We start from the raw sequence: 14,581 nt of genomic DNA on the forward strand, positions 1-14,581 counted from the left end.
TAACTATAAAAATCATAAAATAAAATAAAAATAAGTAAAATTGAAATATAATAAATAATTAAAACTGACAATATAAAATACCTTTGTTGAGTTCAGCTAAAAGTAAACCGATCCTGTCAAAGATAACATCGTCACCTCTACGAAATACAAATAATAACAAATTTATATATCTAGCATTAACATTTCGGGACTTGTGGAAGAGAAGGAAACCAAAACAAAGTTTATTTTCATAACAAGCCGCAGTAGCTGGTGCCCAAATATTCAGTAATGAAATTTGATATCCATAAGAAAAATTTAGATTTTATCATTTTGACACTAATTAATAATAATTATCCTTTTGACCTAATTTTTAAAGTTATTAAACGTAGACTGAGGTTTCTTATTGTGGTAGACGAGTTTCAGAGACAGTTAAAACAAATTTGACAGCTTCTGGGTGTGATAAAAAATATTTTACTATACCATTTTGTGGTTCAATTTCGAAAAAACTGGCAAAGTTTTTTAGAAATAATTTGACAGATATATGCTTATTCTTGCACTAATAAATTATCAGGATTAATTCGTGTGCATAAAGATAGGTTGCCTCTTGGTTTCCATAATAACGTTGTGTATAGGTTGCAATGCAGTAGTTGTGATGCGTCTTATATTGGTCAAACTAGTAGAAGACTCTCTACACGTATTGCCGAACATAGGAGAATTCCTAGAAGTTCTACGGTGGAGTTAACGGCCAATACAGGAACATCGTTTGAGGAAGAACCATGATTTTGATTGGGATCATGCCAAAGTTTTACATGAGGAACGCTTTTAGTTGAAACGCCTGATCTCAGAAATGATTTTTATCAAATTTCAGAAGCATGGTCTTAACTCACAAAAGGATACTGAATATTTGGGTACCAGCTACTGCGGCTTATGAAAATAAACTTTGTTTTAGTTTCTTTCTCTTTCACAAGTCGTTTCCGAAATGTTAACGCTAGGTATATAAATCTATTATTATTTGTATTTCGTAGAGGTGGCGATGTTATCGTTGACAGGATCGGTTTACTTTTAGTTGAACTCAACAAAGGTATTTTATATTGTCAGTTTTAGTTATTTATTATATTTCAATTTTACTTATTTTTATTTTATTTTATGATTTTTATAGTTATGACAGCTACTTCTCAATATTAATTAGCTACTTAATATTATTTCGGTAATGGTCTTATCAGCTTTAATATTACGATTAACATTCATGTCAATTTACGCAGGTCTTTAACTAATTGTAACGCATTCGTGCCGTAAACCTTGAGTTTTTATTATCACTGAAGAGGGTTCATGGTTGAGCCGAAACGTATGATTGTTTTATATTGATTATTCATGTTCAATAAATATTACACGATTTCCTAACACAAGGAAGGTTTTTTACCCATATGGTATATAGCACTGTTAGTTCTATGCTTGAACTCGAATTGCCCTTTTTCCTATTTTTTGATTGATATCTTCGTTTGCGAGTTCTTATTTCTTTCTCTAAATCAGTTTATAATTTTTTGAGCGATTTATCTAATAAAGTGATTATGATCGAAAGTATCTGATAAAATTTAATTGAATATTCTGATCGAATATATAAAAATTGATCAGAATATTTGTTAATTTTTTATCGAATAATTTCTCTCAATGCTTATCAGGAAATATGGACTTTCTTAAACAGTCCAATTTTGAAAAAGAACCTAATCCCTCAAAGATCTCAAGGATTTTACGAGCAAAACCGCAAAGTTCTATACAGTGTCGCTAAAAAAAAGAGAAAAAAAGTGCCATGTCAGAACGTTTTTCGAAAATTTTTCGCAAAGTGTCGTATCCATAAGAACGGAGCGCGACAGGGTCGACCTTCAGTGCGTTGCGGCTCGCGCCGGAATGACAGCCTCATGACATCACCGTCGCGGCGCCACAATCCTTGGCAGACGAGATGGGCGTCCGCATGGGTGCGAGCCGACTTCATCCATTGGTCGTGGTGCTGGCAGTGGATTGGTGCACAGCACAAAATGGGCAAGGCCACCCAGAAGAGCTAGTAGTTTGCGCCGTGTCAGTCGCGGCCGCGCCCACCGCGAAGCTAAAGGTCCGACCCCATTGGGACCTGCTGGCACGCCGCTAGTGCCGGCCCTGACACATTCGACAAGCGGCGCCGTAACGGGAAGCAACGCGCGACTGGGGACCTCGAAGGACCTCTCCGCTGGTCACGGGACACCCTCGCGACGTCTCGGTGGCAACGATAACAGGCGTACTGCCGGCAAGTGCTCAGATTACCACCCGCGCGGCCGACCACCACTGCCTCTCCGTGCACCCCGAGAATCATCCAGCTGGGTAGGGATCGCAGGGATCTCGAAGGAGTCATCAGTAAGGACAGCACCTCTGGGAACGAGCGTTCGATGAGGAGAGACAGTCGATGATTCCTGGTGCCAGACCTAATACGAATACGCGGCGCGTCACACAAGCGCCGCGCGGCGAGTAGTGATGCGACAACAGTGACAGAAAGTCGCGACAACCCGCGAGGGACGATCGAGATCGGGAGTGACCAGAAAGACACACGATCCTGCGCGCGCGAGAGAAAGAGAGAGAGAGAGAGAGAGAGAAAGAGAGAGAGAAAGAGAGAGAAAGTCTGTGAGAACTGTCGTAACTAGTGGGGAAAACAGTGCATATTGTGAGACTCCAACGCGGCCCTTAGTGCGCAACCCTTACCCGCGAACTCGTGGCACGCACGTTCGGACGCATGTGCACCGGCACGCGGTCGGTGCGGCTGACTTGACGGTGCAGCCGCGGAGCGACGCGACGACACCGTCAGTGGTGAGCGGACGTGAGTTCCGTGCACCGCCGCCGCGGCTCACACCGGCCGCCGATCTCCGTTTGCGGTGCTGCTGATGGCACCGATTCATGCGCGAACCTAAGGAACACGCGGCACCGTGCGCGTTCGCTCGGACGGGGTGACGCAGCGCCGGCGGAGTATCTCGCGAAAGGGTGTCGCCGAGCGGGGGGGGAGGGGTAGACGACGATCAGAGAGAGTTTCCGCAAAGAGTGGCAACGCGAAGGAGGAAGCCTGTTGCCCCAGGAGAGTCCGTACGGCCTCACCACGCGGTCCGACGAGTGGAGCGGTCTCCTGCCCAGCTCCACGATCGTGGGTGCTGGGGGGTCGCCATGGCTCGGACTCGGCGCAGGGGGTGGTACCGGGGCCACCACGGGGGGCGGAAGCCCCGTCGAGCTCGAAGGACACTGGGGTCGTAAGCTGTACGGTGCGAGTGTGGCACCGCCACCCCCGCCGCCGCATCATCATCCGCGGGCACCGTTAGTTTTCGCGCCTCAGGACATGAGGCAGATACTCAAGGAGGAACCGGTACCACGTGCTTGGACACAGCCCGCCCTCGCCGACAACACAGCAACGTGAGTACAGCACGCACACCAGTCCTTTTCACTTTCACGTTGTCTCTCGCGTGAGAAAAATGTTGATAATCCGCACAATTAATGAGACATGTCGCGGTGAGAAGAACCCGCGTTTCCCGTTGACGCGAGAATGTTGTTTGAGAAACAACCCCCGCTGATTTCTATTTTACCGAGAATACCGTTCCTTACCGCAAAAAGGATTTGCCATGGTGTCACGTCCAGCCCAAACCGCTTGTTTCGAACGACGTGACATGGACGGAAATAAGAATAGCACAACGCGACGCGATGACATGGCAACTTATGAAACGAGAGTTTTGAAAAAAGGGAACAAAGGAAAAAGAACATTCCGGATGATGGCTCCTTTCAACGGTCGAACACGTGAAAAATTGCCGTCGCGCGCGGAAAAATGTTGCGGTCGCCGTATTTTGCGAAATAATATTTATACGTTTAAAAGCGACACAAGCTGCAATTAAAGGCGTGCAATTTTACGCACGCCATTATCTCGTTACACCGTTCATCGAGTCAAACGAAATGTTTACCGCGCAGCGTTAACGTCGTTACACGCGCTTTTAATCTTTAACCCGCTTAAACAATCGCCGGCCGCGGTCCGCAACGATGTTAAAAAAGATAAATAAGCTAATAAAACACCGAAATATATCCGTCTTCGATCGAAATTCGAAGCGCGTCCGTTGTATCGTTTGCCGTCGGATCGCGCTGCGAGCTGCATCCCTGCGTGATATATCGCCAGCCATTGGGCAGTCGTGAAAATTGTACAAAGCTTTAAATACCGCAGACACACAACGAATATCGCGCAAATACGCGAGCTGTAAATTTGTGCGAAACTCGTTCAATCGACCATTACAAATCGCAGAAAGAGAGAAAGGAGAAAACCCCGCGATATGAACGACAACGCGAAGCGCGCTCTCTTTTCCTCAAGGCTCACCGAGACATTATTTTCCTCCTGTGCGTCGTGGGACGCGTGCTTGGATATACGTATAAATCGTTTCAGATATTTCTTCGGTGTCATTAGAGACGCCGGCACGTATCGCGGATGACAACGGCGGTGACAGCCTGCAACGACGGCCGTTCCTCGACGTCGACATCGTGGTCGTCGTCGGTTGGCATTCGTGCCGCGAAAACAAATACTCGCTTTGTCCCCCGCGCGCGCAAGAGAAAGAGAGAGAGAAAGAGAGTATACTCGTCTCGAAGTGGCGCACACGTCCCTGCGTTTGGCGAACGATAAACCGTGCTTTATTGCAGCCTCGCTTAAGGGATTTGTACGACGTGCAAACGACGAAGGTACAGATACGACGACTCGAGAAGGTAAACCGGCGCTGCGGGTCGGGCCGGGTTCGCTAATCCAATAGCGGTTCTCTTAACTAACCCCTTCCCTGCTTCCGAGCGCAACGTGACACGGGGACCGACCGGAATCGAGTTAATGTAATTGAGAATTTTAGCGCCTTTTGCTCATCGCCCCGTCCCGCACTTTCTCCCTCGTTTGCCCGGTCGTTCTTCCTCCGGGCTATCCGCCGCCGCGCGCGCGGCTCTGACCTTCCCGCGCGAAGAAAGACAAATACCCCGGAGTTCCGCTCCGAGCCCGCGAAACCAAAGCGCGAGGAATTTTATTAAAGCCACGAGAACGTGAGTATTGCGTTTTACTCGGTCGACCGAGAAAAAGATACGTAAATTGCATGGTCTTGAGCAACGAGTTGCACCAAGTAAACTTTATGCTTTGGTGTAACTGGGATCGCGACAAAAGCAAAGTGAATTCGCGCGTTCGCGGATTAAGAGGGTGTATTGTCGCGAGAACAATTTGTCTGTCGTAGATGATACATCTACTGCGAATAATAATCGAGTAATGATCATTGCGAGACAAATCACAATCCCAGCGAATTGAGCAAACGAGGAGAATGTAATGATTGATCACATAATCTGCCGTAGACAACGCATCTACCGTGAATAATTGTCGAATAATAATCATTGTAGAATTAATCGCTATCTCAACGTCGAATATGAAAGTTTAAGTATATTGTTTAGTTGAATTTCTTTTTACTCGTTTCTTACCGCTTTATCACGTCATTCGACATATTGTGGAATTATAAATCATGCATCTTGAACGTTAAATAACGTGATTCAAAGCGAGAAACGCGTAAAGAGAACTCTTCGATCAAATTACACATGCGTTTAAGAATAACACTTGGATTTGCAATGCGTAGATCCGTTTCCCGTTGAAATATCATTGAAACAATGTGTTGCGGCAGCCTAAGCAAGATTCTAGAAAATTCGCGCGTTCGTATACGAAGAGGAAGCATTGTCGCGGAAATAATTAATTGAACAAACGAGGAGAGGAAATATAATAACTGAATCTGTCGTAGATGACACATCTACTGCAAATAAAAATCGAGTAATGATCGTTGCGAGATAAATCACAATCCCGACGAATTGAGCAAACGAGAACGATGCAATAAAGAAATAATTGATCGTAGAATCTGTCGTAGGTGACACATCTACCACACTGAGAAAGAAATGTTTGGTACTTGTAACTATAATCACATAGGGAAATAATTACTATGAATTATGGTCAATAAAACCGTTTCTTTTCATTATATTCTACTGTAATGTTAGTGATAACAACTTTAGGTACATATTACCATCACTATTTTACTACAAGAAATATGATTGGGACAAAAAATAACTAATATTAGTTGGATCATTCATTTCTTTCTCTCGAGTGTACGAAAATAATAATTATCGCGAGTGATAATCGTTGCAAAATCAATCGCGATCTCGGCGTCGAATACAAGAATCCCGATGTGCGTATCTACTTCCCGTTGAGATTTAATTAAATCAATGTTGCGGCAGTCTAGGTAATTGCCTCGCGGGAGTTTAAAAGTCGCAAAATGTTAAGCGTCAACTTTCGCCTTGCCGCGAACTCAAGTTGGAAAGTTTCGTTTCCCGCCGCGTGAGAGAACGGTTGTACCGCACAACTGCGTTACACCGAGATCGACTGGGTGTGGGGTCTGCGAAACTGTTTTAAAACTCCCGCGGAACAGGCATAAACTCTCGCGCTTTTTAAAAACCCCTAAAAAAGTTATTCACCTAATGAAGCAGTAAACCATCGCGCCCCGCAGAAAAGACTGTTGCACGCGTCCGCGAAAACGATGTCCTCCTCGCGCGAGAAAACGTGGCGAGAAAGGACCGGCCAGGAGAGAAAAAATTGTGATTGATTCGCGAATCCGACGGCGGAATCCGCTCGCACGAAAATCGCGCGTTAAATCTCGCGCGCTTGCATTCCACGCTTTTGCAACAAAGCCGTGGCGAAACGCTTCCACGCACAATTATCGATCGCACTCTGTAATTTCAAGACAAACATCCATCTAAATATTGAATGTTTAATGCATAACTAACGATTAATGTACTTTAATGTGGTGTATGTATGTATGTGTGTATGGGTATGTTTGCTTAAACTTAATTAAAATATGCGGAAATTATTTATTATCACGGGAGAGCTCTCACGCGCGCGGAGTATTTGCGAAATACACGCGCCTCGCATGCGCGTGCAAGGGTGTTAATAACTAAATTAGATTTTTACGCGGCTACGAACCTACGATGAAACATTGCGCCAAATTGAACAACGTTCGCAGTAACACACACCAGTAGCAAATTACATTCGGATATATTACAAATTGCTCATTATCTCCGCGCGCATTATGATCGCATTGGGTGCGAGCATAAAGAGAGAGAGAAAGAGGGCGACGGAGAGAGACAGAAACAGAGAAAGAGAGGGGGGAAAGAGAGAGACACAGAGACAGAGAGAAGAGCGAGAGCGCGTTTCGTAACTCGCAATAACTAACGCCCGACGGCGCGCGCATTACCTGCGGATTTATTGTAATTCTCCACGATTGCTTTATCCGCGAATTCGTAACCATATCGGTGGCTTCGTATTATCCGCATATTTCGTCCATAATGCATGGCGCGCAAATGGCACAGGTCGCGGCTCCTGTGTAAAGTAGGGGCGATATATCGATCGGTTATCCGGCAATCCGCGGCTCTTGGCGAGCGCGTCGTCGAGGATTGCGCTTTGTCGCGGTCGTTTAAATGTCGATTACGTGATTGGCGCGGTTCCGCGGAGATTTCACCGGGAGTTTTAGGCAAAAGTCACCGGCTGCGCAATTCAGCCGCCACCGCGATATAATAAAGTGCGTGATTCTTCTCTCACACAACTCCGCATACGCGGGCTTCATAAACGCACGCGCGCTGCTGTGTACTTTTGCGTTCGTTGTTGTTTCGCATAATCGCAATTCGTGTCCCCGTAACTCACCCTCGAGGCGTTCTGTCGCGAGAGCGCGCACGCCGTTAACGATTGAGGAGCGAATTATCGCGTGCCAATATCTTCATTCCCGCATTTGGATACGCGTGTCGTTTGGAACGGTATCATTGCCGGTCTCGATCGGAATCTGCAAATCGAATCGGCGCTTCAGCCGGCCGCGAAAGAATAGACGCGCGATAGGATAGCGTCGCGCCGTGGCGGCGGCGGCGGAGGGAATCGAATGATTCGCAGGTGCCGGAACGAGCGGCGTTATCTGCGAGCCGAAAGCGCACGCGTGGCAAATTGCACGCACGAATACAGTAAACGCGAATGGAGCCCGTAATTATCACCTCTCTCTCGGCGTCGCTCGGCGGGACGAGCAACACGCGCGCGCGCCCCCGCATAAGCGCACATTATTCGCGTATACATATTTGCACGACGTATTTGTATCCCGTAAACGCTCGGACACACCCGCGCGATACTGCCGAGAGCAGGAGACGCAAAAAATAGCTGTTTGACGGGCGAATATCGCACGGAGAAAACACTGGGGATATCACTTGGCTAAATATGGCTGACGTAACAAAATATTAACGTGACTTTTCACCAATATATATACCGAAGAATTGCAGAAACCATAATACTCTAGGGGCGGTACAGTGACCTTCTTTGCTGCCTGTTCGTGCAGTTTGAACGGCACTCTCGCGCAACTAAACTTTTAACCATATACAGAAAAGTATCGTTCTACTGCTAAGAAAAGCGATTACTCAGTTTATTTCTCTTCTTTTGAGTGCTGGTTATCTTCGGCAAAAAATATATTTTCTTGATAATACACAGAGAGAATACACAGATTTATTGATTTAAATAAATGTTTCTTTGGAATAGTCCAAACGAATTATTTGGTTGACACAACAGAAATATTTCTTAGGAACTAAACCACAAATAAATATTTTTGTTGCTTCAAACAAAATTTTGTTTGATCAATCGAAAAATTCGTTTGGACTATTCCAAAAAAGTGTTTATTGATTCAACCAAATCGTTCTCTCTGTGTAGTCTGAAAATATACTTATCACAAATTTCGGAAAAATTCATTAACATGCGCTCAAAAGAAGAGAATTCATTCTCTTGACAAAAATATCATGAAACTTTATCGAACAGAAAGTTGGTTCGTCTTTATGCAATAAGTAAATCGAATTTTTGTTTCAATTGAAGATTCTTGACTGAAATATTTAGACATTACGTATCAGAAGAACCGTGACTATGAAAACTGTATAAATTTTAATTGGGCAATTTTAATGCAATATCCTCCCTATTAATCCGTCATTGGAAATGTGGAATCTGCTGGATTTTTTTTTCTCTTTACTTTTTGGTTGCATTTTTATAATTTCTCGAACCTTATAATATCTTTCATGATTTTGTGGAATATTAGGATTTAATAACAGAAAAACAATTATGAAGATATTACAAAGATTTGAAGGGAACGAAATGGAACGTGCGGAATTTCAGACCTTTCCAACAACGTTAACTTGAATGCATACAAATATTTCTTTTTTCAACCATAGAGAATGTGATTGTGGCAACCGCAACAGTTTTCTCCGTGCGGTAAAAACATATCGATGCGTAGACAGCCCTCGATGTGGCATAATTAGGATCACGGCGAATTGCATCGCGTTTTTCGCTCCCGTCGAGTTCGCGTATGAATTATCCGGGTCGGTTTCCAGAATAATAACTTGACGGCTTAAGAATAATAACATAACACAGAGTGCGATGTATCGGCTAAACGAAGTATGAATTGAAAAATTGGTCGCTACGACAAGTTAAAACGACAATATAAAAATACTAACGAAGCAAAATTCTAATTCGCGAGAGCGAAGAAACCGCCAATCCAATGATAAGCAGGGAAAATCTAGCAGGGCTGCGAGGAATTTCGCGTTGATAGCTATTCTCCTTCATGGGGCAATTTGCACGCGAACATTCGCGCGCGCACACGCGCACACCGCGGTGCGACCGCGTGCGCACTATTGTCATATTAGCGATACGAAGCGCGGGCGGGTAGTATGCGCGGTTTTCCGCAATCCTCGATAGTCGGGCGGAAAAGGCGTGGTGGTGTAGCCGACGCGGGTGATAATATAACGGTGCGGCGGGACGTGCCTACACGTTATATAGGAATTGGTGCATGGCAAACGGGGCAAAATAATCGGACGTCGAGAGTTATGGGGCGCGAACCGGCGGCCGGTTAATCAGCCACCGATAATTATCGACACGGGCAGTACATCACTCCCCCTTCCTCCCCGAGCGTGTGTCCTCCACCCTCCCGCGCTCCCTCCCGAAATCCCGCGTTGCAACCCCTTGCAACCGTCCCCTCGCCGTCTACCCCGCGAACTCTCCCTCCCGTATCGCCCCCCTTCCCCCGCTCCCATTCACCCGTCCACCCTCTACCTGCCGGCGACTCGGCGTCCCACCACCTGGCGTGACAAACGCACCGCCGATACCATCATTTATTTCGCAAATGTGCTGCAAAACTGCCGCTATTCATTTTCGGTCCAGTCGATTCAGTTTTCCGCTCCGAGGGTCCGCCCTGATGGCCGTGCCCGTGCGCGGGCTCTGTGCAGTCGTGCGATGGTTTTATCGTTTCGCGACGACCCGATCGCACTGGCCGGCGCCGATAATGCGATTTCTCGGCGGTGATTTTTAACCGCCGAGCGCGATATATGCTGTATGGAAGAGCTGAAAAAATTGCTCGACGCGTATTGCGTCCGAATCGACGGAGATCCGACGCTCGAGATTCGTAAGAAGTTCGACGATAGTCCTATTTTGTTGCACTTTATCGGGGGAGGAAGAAAATCGGTATGTGTGATAAGATCGAGATGATATTAATGATTGTCGCGCGATCACGGTTGATGTCTGGCGTGGTCGACAGTGACGACAGAGTAATGGTCAACGAGAAACTCCGAGTTCTACAAGATCAGCGCACCGAGTCTGGTCGCACGATTCGCGACGCGACGTACTCGAAAAGGGGACTTTCTGTGCCATTACTCAAAGATGGCATTGGAGTCCAGCGGCCTAATCTCGGCACATGAGACCTTAATGGGATTTTAAGGCGTCGAGGCCACCTGCGCGCTTCCCCACGGTCGACCTCGTTTGTCTTTCCTCTCTACCGGTTTGGGCATTCTTATTGCACTCAAGGACGAGAGACTGATACACCTCTTTGACCCCGCGATGCAGAGCAACGCTTAATGCTCTACTTCAGAGACTTCCGAAATACCAAGTATTATTCGCGTTTGCACAAGTTATCTTCGTACTAACAAGATGTATAAATTGAAAAATTAGCCAAATCGCAAACAGTAATTTCCATATACGTGACAAAAAGGAAGAAAGAGAAAGAAAGTGATCATGCGAGCAAATTTCAGATCGATTGCACAATATCGATCTTGCCAAATTTAAGATACTTTACCGACAATAAGTAGGATGGTTTACTTATTATAGAGGTATCCGATAAGACAAATTTGATTATGCAGTTTATATGTAAATACGTTTATGCGTTCACTCTGTACAACGATTCTAAAACGTCGTGTTTGATTGATTACAGGGTCGGCGTGGGTCGGGCGCATTTCGAGAAGCAACCACCGAGTAATCTGAGGAAGAGCAATTTTTTCCATTTCGTAATCGCCCTTTACGATCGACACGGCCAACCGATCGAGATTGAGAGGACGTCATTCATGGGCTTCGTCGAGAAAGATCAGGTAATGGTTTCTGCTATTGCGCTCGCCCACGGGAGCGCTTCGCGCCGTCCTAAAACTTCCACCGTCCGTCCGTCCGTCCGGCCGATTGATCCGTCAATGCGATAACTGCGACGCGCGTGTTACTGTCCTAAATCGCGAAAAATGATCCGCGGTACCTGCTCCGATCCCCGCCGGAAAAGCTTGGGAAACCCGGTCGCGTCGAAACATTTTTCTCTCGGAGATGCGCGAGCGAGCGAGCGAGCGAGCGAGCGACGATAAAGGATCGCGGCGACGGCGGAACGAGCGAGTCGACGACGAGTTTGTGAGCACCGGTGGAAATGAGCGACGATAGCGGATGATAAGTTCGGAATTTCAATGCTTCGCCGCTAACCGCGGCGCGCTCCCGTGAGGCCGGATGGAAAAAAGGAGAGGAGGCTCTTTATGACGCCGGGGAATATCGTGCAAGCGCGCGCGCGCACTTATCTCGATAATTGCCGTTTCCATCGGGGCCGGCGTCAAATATTAAACAGCAACGCCTACGCGTGTGTACGCGTAAGCGTATCGATAGTCCGTGAAATCCATATCCGGCGCTTCTTTTCCGACAATTAGCCGGACAGGCGAAAATCCATCGGCCGCCGGTGAGAAATGGACGGTGCGCGCGATGCAGGATCATGGAGATGGTCACGCGAAGCGAATGACCTAGGAATAATAGAGAGAGAGAGAGAAAAAGAGAGAGAGAGAGAGAGAGAGAGAGAGAGAGAGAGAGCGCGCCCTTCGACCGTCTCTCCTACCATGCTCACGTACCTTCGATCGAAGATTACGTTCTGTCAGGCGTTTGTTGGCCGGGCGCTCGTGCGCGAAACGTCGGCCTCTCCGAGAAATTACCGTAATTGCCGGCGATACCGTCCACAGCTAATTATTTAGCAGTACATACGATAAATTCTGTCATCCGTTTGTGTTTCCGTGAGCAACGCACGATAGTATACGCGAGAAAAGATACGCACACACGTTTCTATGACTTCACCGATGCTTTTTACATTGAGCTTCTCTAGATACCGCGACTGTTCGTTATCTGGTTATCAGTCACAGTGGCGGCTTGTAAAAAGGCCAATACTGATCGAATATCGCATCTAAACGACCGTTCTTTTTTCTTTTTCGTTTACAAACTGGAAATGTGCATGAAACCTCATAAATGCGGTCCCATTCCTTAGCACAGAGACATTTGAAATTTGCGAACCCGAGTTTCGCTGGTGCAAAACTGTCGTGGGGAACGATCGCCGCGACGACCCCGAAAGAACGCGCCCTGAAACGGGACGCGATTGTCAGCGTTCAGTCATCGTTAGAGCTCCACTTTCTATTGGTCAATTAGTATAGCTGTTTAAGGAGAAGTTAACTGCCGTCGCGCGCGCACGACGCACCGTCCACTCTTGCGCAAGAGAAATCGTTACGTTGAGAGATACCCGCGCGCGGGACAAACGACCGGGCGCGGATTTGCACGGGTAATACACATCTCCGGTATGTGTGCGCGCAGAAGAACCAGTATACGGCCACGCGCTTTATGGTACTACATCGAGGATCGATCGATCAGGCGTACGTACGTACGTACGTGACAACGTATGTGAGCGCGGGCGGGCCACGTACACAGTGCGCCGAATAACCGACGGAAATCCAGATGCACGGCACGCGGACGAGCCAAGGTCCACGCGCGTATAAATTATCGAAACGTAATCCCGACCGTAACCTCTGGAATTCTGCGGCGAGGCCAGCAGATATATCGACGACGCTCTGTCGGAAGTCCCTCTATCTCCCTCTGTCGTCCTCTGTCTTTCGCTTTCTCTTCCGGCTCCGCGCCCCGGGCTAACGAGGTACACCCACTAATAAATCTATCCACCATAAATCGTCGGCTCTAATTCGACAGCGGGGGTCGCGATCGCGCCTGAATCGCGCCGCGGAACGTGTGAGATCGCGCGTGGATTTAAGAACGAGACCTCGCCGCCTTGGAAAGTTTCACGAGTTTAGCTTGGAATTCATGAAGTCGATCGCTCTGTTCGCTCTGACAGTCATGAAAAGGAAAAAAAAACGTCTTTTAATGTCGCACATGACATCTGGAAAATCCTATAGTCGCTGGGAAGAAAGTCACCTCGACAAATATAACATCTTCCTTAGCGGAATCCTCTTACATACGGCCTCAAGAGGATTTTTCCAAAACCGAAAAAGAAAATATTCTAAGTACAAAAATTATTCATCTTCATTAGGAGATAAATACTCTTTCGGTCAAAATTTTCGCTTAGAATATAGGATTACAGGAAACAGTATCTTACAACTAAAATTCTTTTATGTTGGACGTTGGAATATTTTCCTTTTGGTTTTAAGAGAAACTTGAGACCGTAACATACACTGAGAAAAAAATACCTACAAAATGAAAAATATTCATTCGGTGGGTACTAATAACATATATTTGTTTTCATCATTGTCATGACATGAGGCACAATCGATGATGAAAACTTTACAATTCTTTTAATTACACTTACATAGTAAATATACTGTATTGAGTTAATTGTTAAATTTACACCATACAATTTTTGGTGTATTGATATAATAAAAATTTTAGAGTTACACTCAGATTTTTGTATTACAAATAACGTAACATATAAATAAAAGACTTTAGATCTAAGTAAATATGTTGTTAGTACTCGCTGAATAAAGATTTTTTTTATTTTTTAGATATTTTTCCTCAGTATGTGTGAGAGGATTCTGTTAAAGATAAAATAATATTTTTTTTATGTTTCCATAATCAATTCATAAAGCTCGATAAATTCATAGTTTTCCTTGCGAATCCCAAGATTTATTGTATATTTTATTGTAGAGTCTAAAATGTGCGAAAAAACGGCACATGACGAAATGATTTTATATCGGTCGGACCTGTGGCTTATAAAAAAGAAAACGGAAATCGTACACGCACGCTTCTCACCGAGCAGCGGTGTTTTCACGGTCGATTTGACGGATATTTGGGGCGCCTCTCCTCCGAACGTGGCCGTAAATCTTGCATTCAACGCTGCCCGACACCGGAATCGCGAAACTTCGTAAAGTTATATAAGGTTTCGTAACGTAACGCACAAGCGCCCGATTAATTATTCGCATCGCGATGAAT

General features: G+C 46.0%; 1 protein-coding gene across 7 annotated transcripts in view; it reads left to right on the plus strand.

The window, feature by feature from the left end:
- The first annotated feature begins 3,017 nt into the window (after positions 1-3,017).
- The window catches only part of LOC116844646 (transcription factor collier), a 105,024-nt gene continuing 93,460 nt past the window's right edge, over positions 3,018-14,581 (plus strand). For 6 of the 7 annotated variants that reach the window (XM_032816475.1, XM_032816474.1, XM_032816478.1 and 3 more), the window contains exons 1-2: positions 3,185-3,402; positions 11,298-11,451. In XM_032816475.1, the coding sequence (XP_032672366.1) occupies positions 3,329-3,402; positions 11,298-11,451 (228 nt within the window). In that variant the 5' untranslated portion in view covers positions 3,185-3,328. Of the gene's footprint in view, positions 3,403-11,297; positions 11,452-14,581 lie in introns of all 7 variants that reach the window. The other variant, XM_032816476.1, reaches the window with a different exon arrangement.

Source organism: Odontomachus brunneus, unplaced genomic scaffold, assembly GCF_010583005.1.
Source record: "Odontomachus brunneus isolate Ranch 3 - 2012 unplaced genomic scaffold, Obru_v1 Obru_scaffold_044, whole genome shotgun sequence".
In the NCBI taxonomy this organism is placed as follows: domain Eukaryota; kingdom Metazoa; phylum Arthropoda; class Insecta; order Hymenoptera; family Formicidae; genus Odontomachus; species Odontomachus brunneus.